The following is a 19,659-nucleotide window of genomic DNA, read 5'->3' on the forward strand; positions in this document are numbered from 1 at the left end:
TTGAGTAAAATGTCATTTATTCAGAAATTAATTTAAAATGCAACTTACATCTTAACAATTATAATAGTACTGCATAAATGACAATGACTTTAATAAGCAAAGGTGGGGTTGAAAAAGTGCCACACCGTAACAAAATAAACATAAAAAAAAATGACAAAAATAAAAGTGAGTTGAAAAATTAACTCACCAACATATGTATATACAAATTATATAAACAAGTATACATGAATATTGTAATTAATTCATGTTTAAAGAAAAAAATAAATGTCCTATATAATAACACTTAAAAGGGAGGGAAATGGGAGGGTTTTCAGATAAATTCAAAACGATCTTTTCTTTCTCCCAAAACAAAGGCGAATGACCGCATGTCCAAGCACATGTAGAAATTTGATATTAATTACCGATTTTAAGAACTGACCAATCAGATAATGTAATTAGATGATCATGCATTGAACATGATGTAGTCCTTGACCTCATGTTGATATACTTAAACAAAGAAATGCCTTCTACACACATGGCATTAATAAAATCAATATTATCGGAAATTCCAGCCAAAAAATCTTTTATTTACAATAAATGTTATTTTGTCAGCTAATGTTCCTTGACACAGATAACAACGAGAAAACCTTGTATAAATGACCAAGATCAAAGAGTCTGAGCTATGTTTGCTGTTAATAAAATACAAATTGAGTAAAATGTCATTTATTCAGAAATTAATTTAAAATGCAACTTACATCTTAACAATTATAATAGTACTGCATAAATGACAATGACTTTAATAAGCAAAGGTGGGGTTGAAAAAGTGCCACAAATCCCAAGAGGGATCCCCAACCGAGGACTCTGTATTCAACTTAGGAACTCCAGAATTAGAAAATTGAGCAAGCCATGTTGACCTCAATAAAAAACACCCAAAATTGAATAAAATATACTCTTTTTAACTTTAGCATTTCAGTAAAAGTGTAGAGCAAACCATGTTGACCTCTACAAAAATAATAACACACATTATAAACAAAACAAAACAAAAAAGAAATGATATATAAGTATACAAAATAATCATTGATAATTAAACTTGTAAGGAAAGGTAAAGCAAGCCATGTTGACCTCTACCAACCCAATAAATACCATTACATATAGTAAATGACTGAAATAAAAAAAAAAAAACTTAAATTTGCAGAGCAAACCATGTTGACCTCTCTAAAAGTAAATACAAAAAATCACAATAAGGTAAAGCAAGCCATGTTGACCTCTACCAAAGTACTTAATAAGCGACTGAGATTATGTTAAATCTAAGTGTGAAAATTATCAAGTCGAATATAATGTTGAAAAGCGTTCGACTTCCATCTACCCATGCTTTGGATCAAGGCTAACGGCACACCTCTGGCAGATGCAGATGTCGCAGCTCCAATTCGGAAACTGTGGCCTTTATAAAAATTAGTGTCTAATCCTACGAAATTAAGCAAACTTTTTAGTGAAGAATTGAAATAAAAACCCGAAACAGGTTTTCCACATTTAAATCGAAATAAAGGACCATGTGGACAATTTTGTAACCTTAGATATTCCTCAATAGCTTTAACAGGACATAAATAATTTTCAGGACGTCTAGCTATTGATAATGTCTTATTCTGTAGATTACTATGTTTGTAGAACTTCATAGTAATTGTCATATTGCTCACATGACCATTTACGCTTTCAAACTTTATATCTTCCCTTTGAATTACTCTATAGATTTCAGACTCAGTTTTAACTGAAATTTCTCCAATCCTTAAGAAACAAAAATAAGCTGTAGACATCATAGCTTTTAACAAAACTTGATTATAAATGCCTACTATTACTTTTGGTAAAGCCTTAACCAATTTTACAAGAATGTCATAGGTTATTGGCAGCCGTGTATCAACAGAATGTCTCAACTGTTTTGTACCTTTTAACATTTTTTTTAATAAAAAATGTGTCTGTTGGATCCTGTAAGAACTTAATTTTATGCATAAAACTGATGGCTGATATGTAAGACGCAATTGTAGATGGTTGATAATTTTGAATAAATAAATGTGAAATAAAATGAGCAACCATGACATAAGTAGATGGAAGTACATTAACTCCTGGAAAATATTTCTGACAAAAATTTGAATACACACTTAGCATTATATTATATGATGACTGAGTAGCAGCAGATAATGATGCACTAACAAGCTTATCAGTCATAGATGCAAAAATTGAGGTGGAATGGCCACAGGAGTTGGACTTAACCAAGGAGCAATCTGATGAGCTTCCTGAAATGAAAAACGAGACAACAAGTCACAAATAACGTTTGTTTTCCCAGGAATATGTTTGGCTCTAAAATAGATATTGTACTTTAATGCAGCTAACACTAATCTTCGGATCAGTCTCATAATATTCTTTTCCCGAGATGATGTCTTATTTATAATTTCAGCAACAGCTGAATTATCTGTTAAAAACAGTATTTTATGATTTGCTCATAGAGGGCCCCATATATCAATAGCTAACACAATCGGGAAAAGTTCTTTCACTGTAATGTGTAAATCAATTAACTCCGGTGGCCATTTCCCTGAAAACCATTTGCTGCCAAAAACTGCAGCAAAACCACCATAAGTACCTGCAGCATCAGAAAACAGTTTTAAAAAATCTGATGAAACCCATTCTTTGAATAAAAAACAAGATTTACCATTGTAATTTTCAATAAAACTGTACCATAACTTAAGATCTAATCTTGCATCAGAATTCAGATTGATTCTATAATGAGGAGATGTATGACCTATAGTCAGATCAAAAAGCCTACGTAAAAAGGCTCTCCCAGGTATGATAACTCCACATGCAAAATTTAAAAGACCCAATAAGGATTGCAATTCTCTGAGTGAGATACTGCGTTTACATTTGTATTTACTTAATAATTGCAAAATTTTTTCTATTTTCTCCATAGGTAATCGAGCTACCATCTGAGTAGAATCAATTTCAATACCGTAGATAGTAATGCAAGTAGTAGGGAGTTGTGTTTTTTCTGATTTGATGGGTACCCCCAATTTATCAGCAAGACAAAGAAAAGTTTGTAATGCACTATAACATTCATTTGAGCCAGCTTTTCCGACAAAGAAAAAATCATCTAACAGGTGTGATACGCCATATATTTGAAATTTAGCATTTAAAATCCAGTGGAGGGCTGTAGAAAAAGCCTCAAATAGCTGACACGAGGACGAAGCCCCCATGGGGAGGGATACATCATAATAAAACTGTTTGTCCCAATGAAAACCTAACAGATGATGATCTTTTTTAGCTATTGGAATTAAGCGAAATGCATGCTCAATATCGGTTTTGGACATTAGACAGTTTGATTCATAAGATTGGACTAAATCTATGACTGTTTCAATGTTTTGGTATTGTACTGCCGAAAATTCTGGGGAAATACCAGAGTTTACAGAGTCACCCTTAGGATACGACAAATCATGTATTAATCGATAAGAATTGGGTTCCTTTTTTGGAACTAAACCCAAAGGGGAGCATACAAAAAGAGGGAAAGGGGGCTTTGTAAATGGACCCTTAACTCTGCCTGCTTCAATCTCTTTATTCAGTTTCGATTGCACAACATGATAATTTTCCCTTGCACTTTTATGATTTGGAGGGAAAATCTTCTTATTAAGAGATGTAGAAAAACAAGAATTAATTGAAAATCCAAAAGAAAAACCATGAATCAATTTATCTTTCAACTGGGTTTCATAACCTACTAAACAATGTTCCAAATTTTCAACCTTTATTGGTGTTGGAAGTTTTGACAAAGTTTGCCTGTTTTCCTTTTTGCTCTGGACATGTAAGGGTACAGTGTTTCTTGCTGCAGTGTACACATTGGTGTTTGAGTTTACAAAACTTTGCTGTGCATTCCCCTGATTTACAGAAGGCCCAGCAATAGCCATTTGGGAATTGATACTGATGCTGGGCCCTCCTTTGAAAAGAATTTGGGGCTGAGTTTGAGGTTTTAGCATACGACTTCTTATTTTGACCTGAAAAATCAGATTGTCTTTCATACAAAGCAGCAGATCGCCAAAGTTCATCATTGATTTGATCCCATTGTAACCCTAAAATTTTTCTTATCTTTCTAAATTTCTCATCATATACTTTAGCGGCTTGGAAACCCAAGGACTTGCATAATGACCGTACATTAAAACCATATTTAATCAATGCTCTAGCCGACCTCAAATTCTTTTCAAGATATATAGACATAAATATGTCTATAGCATTTGTCCATTGGTGAATGGACAAAAGCTCTTTGTTAGACTTCCTATTTGAAATTGTTATATTCAAATTCTCAAATAATGTTGATTCATTACATGTATCATCAATGTTAGAAGGTAATAATAAAGCAAAATTTACATAGTTATCACACCAAACATCAGATTTAACCTTACTGCTGACATGATAGTCTAAAGGTATAGAATGTCTCAACATGTCACAAGCATAAGGATTCTCGGCATACGAGTTAAGAGTTTAACAGCTCACCATCAGAAGACGTGTTAATATTAGGATCTGAAGACAATGGCGGTTGGAAGACAGCTAACATTTGTCCCTGAGAGTCATTATTTGATGAATTTTCTGGTTGTGTGGATGATGACGACAACATACCAGTTAAGTCATTAATTGGAACTGCTGTATTGTCTTTTACCAGTTGCACGCCGGAACTTTCAAACTTTCGGAATAAAGCATCAGCAATGTCATTTGCTGTTGGAACAGACGGCTGTTCAGTAATTGTTTCAGGAACAGCTCGTCTGGTCTTGCGTCTCCGCACTGGTGGCCTGTATAGTGGTGGTATCTCACTTTGTTCCTCCACTAAATTTGGAACATCTTCTTCAATGCTTTGAGGAGCAGCCTTTCTTCTTGTTCGGCTCTTCTGCTTTGGCATTTTGCTATAAAAACATAAAACAAAAACAAAATAAATAAAAATAGAAATCCTGTATATCACAGAACTTTAAGAATGTTACTACAAATGTAAATAAGTATAATTTTTAAACCAAAATGCTTGTCAATAAAATTAACATAGTTGATATGATGATATATCTAGCAAAATGTACTCATGTTAAAAGTTAAGTTTGACTATGATACATGTATGCTAATTATTACTCCAAAACCAATTTTATAAAACCAACCAATATGAATAAAATTCTTTAATAGTACCAAAATCGATCCCTATTGTGACACAACCATTATAGGGAAAGACATGATTTATTCTCTGATTAAATAATTAACCTAATAATATACTAAAATAAAAGTATATAAACCATGATTATGGATAATCAATATTTAAATATAAAAAGAGACATATTATATTATATAACTCTGATATAAATGATGTAACCAACCATAATTATTTACAAATAAGACATCTTTCATGTCACCAGTGTCACAACCATGTGCGTATAAGCACAACCATGTGCATATAAGCACAACCACGTGCATACTAAGCACAACCACTCAGAGATAATTTAGATTATAAATCGTTACAAAAGGTGATGGAGTAATAATATGCAAATAATTCATAGATAACTACATAATTATAGTGTATGCTTCTTTTCTTCATATGTCCAAATAGGGACAATAAGTTTATAACAATCATAAACGGTAATTTGCAACGCATGTTTGCTGGATATTACATGTTCGTGAAAGGCTACCAACAGCAGCACGGACACTTCTAGCGTATATTTCCATACCTTCATCATTAAGATGAACTTTATCTTTTAATAATAAATCTGGGGTGTTCTTCCACAACCCCCTATGATGCCAGAAAGTCGCATTGTCTCTTTCTTTTACTAAATGACTAAGTTCTTTGTTTACAATGTAAACCTTGTTGTTATAATAAGCTTCCGGTCTTTCGGAATACCTCGGGAGAAGTTGACCAATAACCACGTGTTTAACATGATAGCAATTTATTATGTAATCGGCAAAAACACTGATATCTCTTGCTATTTTCACGGGCTCATTTTCAGAGGACAAATCGTTGCCTCCAACCTGAAGAAAAACCGAATGTGGCATATATTCTTCAATTATATGCATAAATTGTTGCTTTTAAACACATTTATTACCGGGGCGAAGAGTCCCTCCCCCCAAACCAAAAAATTCCACCTGGATGTCGGTTCCGTCTAAACCTAAATTTAACCAACCTCGATCACAGTTTTCATGAGTAAAAGTTTCTAAACGACGAATATAAGAATTACCAAAAATTAAGGCACGCCGGACCATGGTTCAAAAGCAACAAACAATTCAAAAATAAATAATAATAAATTAAAAATTAAGTTATTAAAAATATATAAAATAATAGTTAAGGTTCGCTTTTACCTTCTAATCTGTGGATTCTTCGATGAATGCCTTTCTACAGTTTATTCGGTTTTTCAGATAAATTCAAAACGATCTTTTCTTTCTCCCAAAACAAAGGCGAATGACCGCATGTCCAAGCACATGTAGAAATTTGATATTAATTACCGATTTTAAGAACTGACCAATCAGATAATGTAATTAGATGATCATGCATTGAACATGATGTAGTCCTTGACCTCATGTTGATATACTTAAACAAAGAAATGCCTTCTACACACATGGCATTAATAAAATCAATATTATCGGAAATTCCAGCCAAAAAATCTTTTATTTACAATAAATGTTATTTTGTGGAAATTATTCCGCAATTTCATGGTAGGGATTTGCATAGCTGACTATATAATCATATGAAAAGGGCTTTATTGCGGTCTACTATTGTTTACGCAACCAACACTGATATGGTTTTTCAGTTCTCATGAATTTTCGTACCTTACATCTGAATCAGAATTGTCTCTTTTTAGCTGTCTTTCTTACTTCTTTTTTCCTTTATATTATTGTCTAAGTAGTTACTACTAGCCAGTCAACACTGAGGTTGTGAGTTCAAACCCCGCTCGTGTGGGTGCACTCGACTCCAATCTTAATTGCCTAGGAATGTCAGTGTTCCTATCGAAGGTCCATGATTTTCTCTAGGCGGAGTGGCATCCTCCACCAATAAAAACTGGCCGCCACTCCATTTGAACATAAATGCGGTACTTAATAGTGGCATAAAAACACCAACAATTAATCAATCAACCTTTATATTCTCACTGATCATGATCATTGAAATTTAAAGTATTTCTTAAACAAAATCCTGATAAAAAATAAGACAAAATTCTAACATACTATATCACTATATCACAACAGAGATCAGTTGTGTGTTTTGATATGAGATCGGAATCTACTTCTACAAATGGGGGATAGTAACTATGGCAACAGTTTTACATATTCCAGGCCTAGTCCAAAGTCAGCATTAAAACTGAATTGCAATCGTTATTCTTTACCTTCATGCGCTTGATTGAGTCTTCTAAATTTTTGATATATTGTAAAAATATAATTGAAAAAGCGCAAATGGATGTTTTGAATTTTCAATGATTGTCCAAAAACACAAAAAAATGAACAACAAAATAACTGTTCTCTGGACATGACTTAACATCAACACAAAGTACACATTAAATGTAAGAGTTTGTGTTTGATTTGACTCCCTTTCCTCGAAAGATTTTATATAATTTATAGTTTACTCAATTATAATCGAGCCTCTCCGTTTGGTTTTTTTCTTAAGTAATTACTTAGCCGTTTTTGATTACTTGATTACCAAATATTTCATGTATCAGAAGTGCAACAAGTTAATATTTCTAACCTATGAATGTACGTAAGGAAATATTTCTCAGATTTTTTTTATGGACTTGGGAAGATACATTTGTTTAATATTTCATTTGTCCTTTTCCGGAAATCTCTTTCGTAAAGTAAAGTAGCATGAGAGGAGGGTCTTTGACTTTTTTATTATGGCCTGGGAACATGGATTTTTCATAAATGTTCGAGTTTTTTGCTCACCTGGCCCAAAAGGTACACTTGGGCTTTTTTTGTGTCACTCGTTGTCCGTCGTCAAAGGAAATGGTCCGTCTTCGTTATCTATTTTTTTTACTATATTTTGTTATCTATTATTCATGTGTTTCTTTGTCGAATACATTCTCCTATTTATTTGTATTGTTGTCCTGTAATATAATGCTGTCATTTTAATGTTATATTTAACATTGACATTCAAGTGCAAGGTTTGGCATGCCACAAAACCAGGTGCAACCCACCATTTTTTTTCTTTGAAAATGTCCTGTATCAAGTCAGGAAAATGTCCATTGTTATATCAAAGTTCGTTTCTGTGTGTTTAACATTTTAACGTTGTGTTTCCGTTGTGTCCTTTGTTTTATCTTATATTTGAGTGTGGATTCACATGACTATAAGACGTGTCACGGTACTTTTCTATCCCAAATTCATGTATTTGGTTTTGATGTTATATGTTATTCCCATCGGATTTTGTCTAATGATTAGTCCATTTCTGTGTGTGTTACATTTAATGTTGTGTCGTTGTTCTCCTCTTATATTTAATGCGTTTCCCTCAGTTTTAGTTTGTTAACCCGATTTTGTTTTTGATCCATAGATTTACGACTTTTGAACAGCGGTATACTTCTGTTGCCTTTATTCGTCATCATTTAACTTTTTTACCAAAATCGGCTCATCTAAGTAACTACTGGGTCAAATTAAACCGAAAGTTAGCCTGTTATGTTAAACTTAACCCTGCTAGTCCGATCAATTTTTTTAACAAGGGATCTCCCCATGCACGTTTTATCTCGTGTGTGCATCTCCTTTATTACCACAAAAGATATCGACAACTGCTTTCTAAATTGTTCATTATATCATAATCAGACTTTTGTCTTTCTTTACCGAAGCAATCCAGTGACATCTTACAAAAGTTATACACCCATCACTCTTAAGTTTAACGGTTTGTCAATAGTACTCATTAACTATGTACTGTAAAGACCTAAGATATTTTGATTTCAGATCTTTGAGTAATAACTAGAAAAATCATGTCATGGTCAAAAGTCAATGTCATATTTTAAATGTTGCCCATTGTTACAGTTCCATTCATGTCCAGTGCAGGATGTTTATTCAATATTGTCGACATCGCGATATCTACAATGTTAACACGATATTGTGTCAACATAGTTTACATTGTTTGAACCCTTATATAATGTTTACATCGTTGACATCGCGATGTATACAATGTTAAAACGATGTTATGTCAACATCGTTTACATTGTTTGAACCCTTATATATTGTTTACATCGTTGACATCGTTAACATTGCGATGTATACAATGTAAACACGATGTCGTGTCAACATTTGACATTGTTTGAACTCTTATGTATTGTTTACATCGTTGACATCGTTAACATCGCGATGTTTACAATGTAAACACAATGTCGTGTCAACATCGTTTACATTGTTTGAACCCTTATATATTGTTTACATCGTTGACATCGTTAACATCGCGATGTTTACAATGTTAACACGATGTTTTGTCAACCTCGTTGACATTGTTTGAACTCTTATATATTGTTTACATCGTTGACATCATTAAAGGGAAATCACACTATACGCATCGTTCTCGGTGCCGCTATATATAGTTTCGTGACTGTATTATGACGTCGCCGTTTTCGTGTCCGTCGTAAAAGTTACTAATTTATAAGATAGCGAGACGCCCAAAGGGATGTTTAACTAAAGCAGGAAAATGATAATGAAGATATCATGTTTTTTACAACTGTTATAATTAAATTAAAAATACGTGGTCATAAGGAAGGGTCTGATTGTATTGGGGTTTACGGAATACAGGATAATGGGTAAATACTGCAGAATAAAAGGCAAAAAAAAAAAGAAGAAAAGATTAGAGAATGATGAGGTGCTAAAATATAAAGAATAAAAATATCGGTGACACAAACTAAATATCAATTAATGAATGACTCTCTATTCAGACCCTTATGATAAAAAAGAACGTATCTATTTAAAACACATAATCATCATGCATAATCATTACTAAGAACGTTTCAAATTCACAGCATATTCAATATTATTAAGCACCCTCTCGAACCATTTTCTCGAAAACAAAATAGGTGACATATACTTTTTTCGGCAGCGTATCGTCGCGATGCGGTATGTAGGGTTCAGGGTATATATATTTTTTTTTTGGGGGGGGGCAGGGGGAGGGGAGAGGGATATCAATAGGTCAAGAGTAACAGCATGTTAGCGTACAGCTTCCGGAATCTGTAGTTTTCTGTTCATCCAAGGAGGTTATATGATAACCTTCTTGGTTCATCAGAGTGTTGTTAATAAGAACAATGAGTTTCGACTTTCATTTTTTCATATCACATGCAGGAAACGTCGTTTACAAAATTACAGATATAATGAATAATAGAGATAGGTCATTTTGTACATATGCCGGGGGGAAACTTGATGCACAGCATTATTATTTACTGTTTCATTGCATTTAATAGAAAAAGAGTACTTTGTGGCAAATAAACCAAGATTTTTATAGAAAATCCACAGCCTTTATTACAGAGATTTTTGTTATAAAATTTGAAACATAGTTTACTCATTTCCTTTTCTATGATGTGTTAGTGTTTATTTTTTACAAAAACATAAAACCAACCTGTAAATTCTAAAATACCTCGTGCTGAGTCACTAAAGTCGAGCGCACCCTTAAAGGTGTACTTGATTTGGGCCATATTTTGTTTTGTTTAAACCAATAACTACATTAATAAACTTGTTTTAAGGAAATCAATGCTAGCACTGCATGCAATAATCCTATATCTATCAGCCATCATGTCGCCAAATATGAGAGTACAAGGATAAAGGCTGTGGATTTTCTATAAAATTTCCATATGCTTAGCATTGAATCAACACAAGGGTACATAATCCTTAAGGGCCGAGTTTGTGGCTTTTTAATACGTCATTTCAGGTTTTATCTTCCCGGTGCGAATGGACAAGTTAGTGAATTTATTCTGTTTGTAGTCTAAATGGAACGTGTTACTTTTCAGCCCGGATACCCTCAGTATTCCGAAGTAGAAGATTCTAAATCTGTAAATCCGGATCCGTAAATTATTTTTAATACGGCATGAGGCAGACATTAGTTTCCCTATACAACAAATGCAATTAAAAAATTCAGATGACTTCAACTTTGACAGTTACTTTATAATAAACTGTTACTGTAAGTAATGTTAAAACGTTTCTATAGATTGATGAAAATATCAATTAATAATCGAAATACCTTGAAAAAATGTTATTATATTTTGAAGTGAAAAGGTTTAAGTCAACACAATAGTTCCAAGCATTGCAAGAAACGCTCCTATGTTAGCAACGTCGTTCTCTGAGCGTTAGTCATAGTTCCCGCCAAAAATCGATAATAACATTATTTCCGTTTTAGCGGATTTAAAACATCGGTGACCTCCCTTTTTATTTATGCTTTTAAAATCTCTCCTGAAGCTGCAACTAATGCAGAAGTTTGAAGGAAAAAACATTAGTAGCTTTTTTTTATTTCAAGAAAAATCTATAATAAATAGAAATTAAAAATGGCGGGAAATGTTCAAAGGCCTTGAAAAATAAGGAAACTGAGAAAATAAATGTGTATAAGGTGAAGTTACAATTGAATGTTTTAGTTATACAAGTTAAAGATCGTTTTTCTATAATTTCGCCTTTAAAAAGGATGTCTGCTGGTCATGTTTTTGAATTCTTGTCATATTTTCGATTTTCTCAGGTTTTATCCATCCAAATGTATTAAATTTTTTTTTACACGACACCCCACTTTTGTCTTCATAAATCTGTTCAATAGATCATTTCAGATTTAGTGATCCGGCGGCATGAAATCCTTGTTATTTTTTCTTGGTTTAAAGGGTAAAAAACAATTCCAATGTTAACAAATAGTAAAGTCTGAAGAAAACCCTTTTCCCGCCATTTTCTAAATGTCTCGTATTTTGAAAACTACACACGAGACTAATGATTTTATTACTTTATTTTGTTTAAATATCAAAGTTGTTTTCATTTTAAGCAACCACATGAAATCCTTGTTATTTTAAATTAGAGCAGCAGACATCCTTAATTAGCAACTAATAGCGCTATTTCTATATTTCGGTATAACGCGATTCTTTATTTTTTGATGACGTTATGTCTCGAAAACAACATACCGCCTAAAATGTTGTAATAAGTATGATCTGTCTGCATGCAAAATTTCAATGAATTATTATTAGTAGTATAAAGATGCGGTATAAGTTCAAATGAGACAACTTTGCATTTAAGTTACACGTTTTATAAGTAAACCACTATAGGTCAAAGTATTGTCATTAACACGGACGTTTGGTTTTTATCGTGTAGCAAGCTATAAAAGGCACAAATAAACACTAGTGTAAACCTATTTAAACAGGAAAAATAACGGTCTAATACATGTAAAAAACGAGAAACCAGAAACACGTATGAACAATTCAACAAACGACAACTACTGAACAACAGATTCCTGACTAAGGACAGGTACAAACAAATGCAGTTAGTTTAACGTTTATATACGTACCATAGACCCAATATAAAATATAAACACGATTTTGACACAATATTGTTAGCATTGCTACGTGAACAATTTAAACAGAAAGGTATATATATAAAAGGGGAGGTGGTATGATTGCAAATAAGTCAAATTTCCAGTACATACATACTAAATGGCACATCTATAGATAACCGTATGGCCTTTAACAATGAGCAAAGTTTATATTGCATAGTTAACAATAAAAGACGCCGACATGACAAAAGGAAAACAATTTAAACTATATAACTAACTGCTTAACTTATTCTAAAAAAAAGAACGAAAAAAAATGTATATATAACAACAACAAGATGTTGACACTATATTGTCAACATTGCACGATCGTATCGATCTGCCACAGTTGATCAATTTAATCAACTCAGTCAACTCTATTTTTTTTTATATTTTAAACGTTGCACGATCGTATCGATCGTATCCAATCGTTACGATTGTGCCACAGTTGATCAATTTAATCAACTCTATATCTTTTTACATTTTAAACGTTGCACGATCGTATCGATCGTATTCAATCGTTACGATTGTGCCACAGTTGACCAATTTAATCAACTCAGTCAACTCTATTTTGTTAACGTTTAAAACGTTGCACGATCGTATCGATCGTATTCAATCGTTACGATTGTGCCACAGTTGATCAATATAATCAACTCAGTCAACTCTATTTTCATATTTTAAACATGGCACGATCGTATCTATCGTATTCAAGCATTACGATTGTTCCACAGTTGATCAATTTAATCAACTCAGTCATCTCTTTATTAAAATTATAAACTGATCACGAAAGTATAAATCGTATTCATTCAATACGATTATGCCACAGTTGATAAATATGGTCAACTCAGTCAACTCTGTATTTTAATAGATGTTCTTATAATCTTAGTCTAATACAATAACATACGCATGTGGCGCTAGCCGGCGTATTGACACAGCCTATGGTGATATAAGGCATATTAACACAGCCTACGGCGCAAGAAGGCATATTTAATACAGTGTTACTTTAATTCTAATTTAAACCTTAACCCAAGTCTCATACAATAACATAGTCTACGGTGCCGCTCAGCGACATATATACATAGCCTACGGCACAAAAAGGCATATAACCCTAACCTAAGTATGACACAATAAAATAGCCTATGGCACTAGGTGTTATATTGTGTAATTTTCAATTCTCAGTACATGTGTTTTTCATTTTTGTAATCTCAGTGCGTCTTTAGGAAATCTCAGTGTGTAATTTTTTATTCTCAGTGTGTAATTTTTAATTCTCAGTGTGTAATTTTTAATTCTCAGTGTGTAATATTTAATTCTCATTGTGTTTTTTCAAGTTTTTAAATCTCAGTATGCTTTGTTGTAATTCTCAGTATGTGAATTGTTCAAAAATAGTTTAAACATAGTTTTGACGAGAACGGCTTGCCATAAACATACGCATACGGCGCTGGCGGCGTATTGACAGCCCACGGCGTTAGAATGCATGTTTAAGACAGTCTTAATATTATTCTAACTTTAACCCTAACCTAAGTCTGATACAATAACATAGCATTGGCACAATCTACGGCTCTAGAAGCTGTATGTATTACAGTTTTAATGTCACCCTTACTCTAACCCTAACCTTATTCTGACACAATAACATAGACTTCGGTGCCGGGCGATTTATTGACACAGCCTACGGTGCTAGAATTAAGGCACATCAACACAGTCTACGACGCTAGATGGTTTATATTTGATACATTCTTACTATAACCCCAACTCTAACCCCAACCTGAGTATGACACAATAAAATAGTATACGCCCCTAAGTGTCATATTTACACAGCCTACGGCGCTAGAAGGCATATTTATTACAGTCTTACTATAACCCTAAATCTAACCCTAACCTAGGTCTAACACAATAGCATAGCCTACGGTACCGCTCGGTGACATATAAACACAGTCTATGGCGGTAGAAGGGGTATCAGGTCCGTTCGCGCCCAATACACTTTCGCACCCTACATGTTCGCACCTCGCACGTTCGCACCCAAGGTCCGTATGCACCAAATTTAAAATCACAAGTTCCAGTTGAATAATTGGAAAACCATGATTGTTGTTTTGAATTGCCTTGATGTAAATACTGCATGTATTTAGCTTCGTACGAGTAAAAAATTGAAAATTTTAAATGAAAAACACAAAAGATAATTATTTTTTTTACAGATTAGCCCCTTTGACCTCAATTAAATAAAAATAAAAAAAATTATAGCAATACACTAACCAAAATTAATTAATATTTAAAATAGATTCCACCCTTAAAACCCGGTCGTCAGAATCTCACTCTATTTAGAAACAATGATTAAAAATATTTTTTAACAATACACTATCCAAAACATGATTAAGATTTATTCAACACAAAAAAACACGTTGTCTCACTTTACTTTGAGACAATGACAACAAATATACTAACAAGAATACACTTGCCAAAACTTGGTTACAAAGTTATCAAACACAAAACCAATAAAAATTGGGCACGAACGTGTAGGGTGCGAAAGAGAAAGGGTGCGAACGTGAATGGGCGCGAACGAACCCGGATTCGGTAGAAGGCATATTTAATAGTCTTACTATAATCTTACTTTAACCATAACCTACGTCTGATACACTAACATAGCCTACGGCGCTAGGCGGCATATTGATACAGCCTACGGCGCTAAAAGTCGTATGTATTACAGTCTTACTGTCCCTGGGAACAGTATACACAGTAATATATATGTTCCTACTCCAACCCTAACCTGAGTCTGACACAACAACATAGACTTCGGTGCTAATCGATAAATTGACACAGCCTACGGCGATAGAAGGCACATAAACAAAGTCTACGACGCTAGATGGCTTATATTTAATACAGCTATAAAAAAATGTATATGCGCAATTAAGCCAGCATATATTTACATACTACAGCACAAGCAGGAACATTGAAGTCTCTTTCCTCTAATATTCATTTAATAATAATTTTTAAAAAAAAATCATGTTTGTTTACTCACTTCAGTTTCTTCATTTTAATGATCTATATATACTACTGTCATAAACTGGCTACTACAATACACATTTTGTCACATTCATATTTTTATCTCCTAAAACTGTTGCTATAAAACTTCTTCAAACTTGAATTAATGTTAAAAATGTTTTATCAGTGTTAAAAGTCTTTGAAACAGCAAATTCCTATGCTTCAACTTTTGTATATTTTTCAATTGTGTGTACAATTTATGTTCACTATATTATTATCTCCTTACCCATTCTGACATATATTATTTTCATAGAGTTTATCTTGATCAGTGCTGAAGTGGGAAATACAGTAATACAAATTATTTTGTTAAATCTTTATTAATAAAATTTATTAAGTAGTTACCATTAACAAATTGAGTTAATTGATTCCATATATGGCGTTCAATCGAGTCTTTCGGCATGAAAACACATTGAGTTGATTGATTCGACATTTGACGTTCTATCGTTATCGATCGTATCGATCGTCACGATCGAGTCTTCATCAAAATACATTGAGTTGATTGATTCGACATATGACGTTCAAACGTTATCGATCGTATTGATCGTTACGATCGAGTCTTCATCAAAACACATTGAGTTGATTGATTCGACATTTGACGTTCAATCGTTATCGATCGTATCGATCGTTACAATCGAGTCTTCATCAAAATACATTGAGTTTATTGATTCGACATATGACGTTCAATCGTTATCGATCGTTATGATCGAGTCTTTGTCATAACACGTATGTATTGATTTAAGTTGATTGAATCGACAAACAATGTTCAATCGTTATCGATCGTATCAATCGTTACGATCGAGTATCCATCATTAATAAATTGAGTTGATTGAATCTACAAACAATGTTCAATCGTTATCGATCGTATCTATCATTTAAGATTTGTTGAATAAATCGATCGTTAATGTGTCTATTCAATTCATTCTTTTTAATTGAATTGAACTAAAACCTGAAGGAAAAATCAACTCTTGTCGAATCAATCGATTGTCGAATACTGTACCTTAATGGATGCCTTAAGAAAGTTTATTGCTATAGCAAATCAAAGTGATGGATATCACACTTGTATGGAAAGATTGGAAGAGTTGTTTGGATAATTTCTTATTAAGGTATGGTGTGGACAAAAAAAAAACATAAATAAAGCACTATTGCTGAAAATTCTTCTAGTAAATGTTACCAACTTTTCTTATAAGACATAAGCTAAGAACTTTTAAGTTTCAACAAAAATAATCTAAAAATGTTGTTTGGGGGCATTTTGTCAGTTAAAACATAGGATATATGACATTGAAGATTAAAAGTTGTAGAGTTCCTTTTGATCAATTTATATTTTTCAGAACAGGGCATTTAAAATGTACTTTTTCAAAGTACACAAATTAAAAAAACTTATTTCAAATGCAGATTTTTTCTTGATTGCAAAAATATATATTCACTTCTTAAAAAAATTCAAATGATTAAAATAGACATAATGATTGATGAGAAATAAACTAATAAAAAATGGTTTGTTATAATCAAAAGTTTTAAATTTTTAAGCCAATTACTGATAAAAAAAAAAATGAACTAACCTAAATTGTTGATTAATTGCAAATGATTATTGGAAATTTATCAAGTAAATAATTGGCCTTACTAGAATAACTTTTATATATTTATACTTCATTTTTTTAAAATCTTGTTAATTCTTAATTAATAATTCATCTTTCAGACATAGTTTACAGATTCACTTTATATAATGTAGATCAAAAGTAATAGCCAATAAATGAATCTATCATCCTTATATATATCAAATATCTAATATATACATTTGTGTATTCAATTATGAGGTCAAAAATTCATTGATATTTGTTTATTGAGATGTATATTGAAGCATAGATATTATAGGGTCTGTATGATTATGTAAGAATGAGGTTGAAGTAATATGGTCAATTTGATTGACAGTAAAGGTCCACCATGTCCCTTAATGGTTGATGATAATGACAGTTGTCACTCGTCTAGTAGTGTATCAATACACAATTATCTAATCAATATGTTTAAAAAAAAGCCTTTCCATCAACACACCTTAATGACATACATTCCTGAATGAACTGCTCCAAAAATATACCCATTTGTTTACAGTTTATATGTATAGTATGTGCACATACATGAGAACTATAGGAAACTATTTTTCAGTGTGAATACATTTAGTAACAGAAGCTAACCTGTCGTGTCGTTAGGGAGGCCAGTGCCTAAGGAATGATTTAGAACAAGTTCCAATCTTTCCAAAAACTATCTAGAATATACCATTAAACTACTGAACCTGGGTTGTCTCCCTTGAGGTTGGATGTGGGATATTTTGCTCGGATAATTTTCTTGTGTTTTTGAAGCTTTTTACAAGGAATTTCGTCAACATATTTGGTGAGCTAGAACAATTTTGTACAATCACTATATTTTCACATAGCATGATAAGAAATACAACTTTAAAATCAATAGATCGGCAACACAAACTTTGTCAATGTGTAAAGTAATGAATAGTGAACTGTTTTAATCCACCCGTTAGATTATTTATTCAAAATGAACAGTGACAAAAGTGTAAACAATGAACCAGACTTAATATACACTGAATTGCAACCCTGTTCCCTACAATGCAGTCAAAATACTTATATACACAATAACTTTGATACGGAAATTACATCAAATAGCTCACAAGACATCATCAGACAATTTCTTGGTTCTCAAAGCGAGCATATGGCAAACCCGTTTGATTATACCCCGTCTACCAATATGTCTAACCAAGACCCTGACCCAAAGACATTAGTATTACAGAGCATTGAAGATCAATGTAATGGCCTACCCAAAGACACTTTCGTTACCCGATTGGTTCAATTTTGTGACAATGACGCAATAGCTCTAGAGCAACTACGATTACAATATTTTGTCATAGCAAAGCAAAGACCGGACTTTCCGTTTGCATCTGCAATTTTGAAAAAACGCATGCAACCAAAAACAAAGAAAGGCGAGCCATTGGTAAATAAGCTTGGTCGTGATTGCTTTTCCCTCCGTCTTGCAACTAAAGGCGAATTTTGCAATGATTTAAAAGAAGCTCTAAGTATTAAATCATCGATAAGGGACACTACTTGTGTGGATGACTTTGTCACATCTACCCCGCAGCTGTATGTAGATAGTTCCATTAGAGACACTTTGATACATGTCGAAAGTTCAATAATTGAATTAAAGATTGCCCACGAGAACGACAAATCTGCTTTACTGTGTAAAATTGATAGTTTACAAAAACAAAATGTAAAACTTAATGATGATTTCACTAAGCAAAAGGAACGCATGAATAACATTCAAAATCAATTAAACTTGGCTAGAACTGCAAATAATAAACTAAATGATAATTTAGCATGTGTTAAATCGGAACTTAAAAGTGTGTCACTAAAGCAAGTAGATTTAGCTAAGGATAACTCGAATACCACAGAAACAATGCGCTCAGCAAACAACAAAATAAAAGAAATCGAACTTGTTATTGTAAACAACACAACGGCTGTTTCGAAATGCGAAGCTAGAATCTCTAAAGTATCTGTCGTAGCAAATGAAACAAAAACCCGTTTGAATTCTGAAGCAGCACGCATCACAAATATAAGTGATATCCGCTCAACTGGAATTTGTAGTGTTAAAAGTAAGGTGCTTCTGTTAAGTGACCAAGTAAAGGACGTCAATACCGCTTTAGAGGATTTTCAGACAAAAGTTAATTCATCTATGACATCCACTAGTGAATTACGAAGACGCGTAGTTAATGTCGAAAAGAACGTCCAAGCGAGTAAAAGTAAAGTAATGACTTACGCAGCAGCCGCAGTTCAAACATCAGATAAATCTGTATCTGTTGAACCTGTGGATTCTCCGATTAGGTCCGAGACACCTCGCACTTCAACTTTATGTCCGACATCACCTGCACACGATCGAAATCGTGTATCTCAAGAGACAATATCTAATACGGATAATCAAGTTAGAAACATGCCAACTTCATCCAAAACAACGAACATTCAAGCAAATGACACAAACAGTATTTCGGTACATTTTCCAAGATCAGTATGCAACCCAAAAACTTCGGACTTTAAAGGTTTCACTCGTAAAAGTAGACGTGTTAGTCGTTTCTATATAGGCGGGATCGATAAATC

General features: G+C 33.0%; 2 protein-coding genes across 2 annotated transcripts; both read right to left on the bottom strand.

Moving 5' to 3' along the window:
• LOC139504009 (uncharacterized) lies at positions 1-3,920 on the bottom strand. The gene has a single exon (XM_071294061.1). It carries the CDS (start codon positions 3,918-3,920, stop codon positions 2,472-2,474), a length of 1,449 nt encoding a protein of 482 aa, XP_071150162.1. The 3' UTR covers positions 1-2,471.
• On the bottom strand, positions 1-6,024 carry LOC139502564 (uncharacterized). The gene is made up of 2 exons (XM_071292064.1): positions 5,709-6,024; positions 1-4,907 (listed from the first exon to the last, which is right to left on the bottom strand). The coding sequence occupies exon 2, from the start codon at positions 4,901-4,903 to the stop codon at positions 4,484-4,486; it is 420 nt and encodes a 139-aa protein (XP_071148165.1). The 5' UTR covers positions 4,904-4,907; positions 5,709-6,024; the 3' UTR covers positions 1-4,483.
• Positions 6,025-19,659: the final 13,635 nt, after the last annotated feature.

The sequence above is a fragment of the Mytilus edulis genome, chromosome 14 (assembly GCF_963676685.1).
Source record: "Mytilus edulis chromosome 14, xbMytEdul2.2, whole genome shotgun sequence".
NCBI lineage: Eukaryota > Metazoa > Mollusca > Bivalvia > Mytilida > Mytilidae > Mytilus > Mytilus edulis.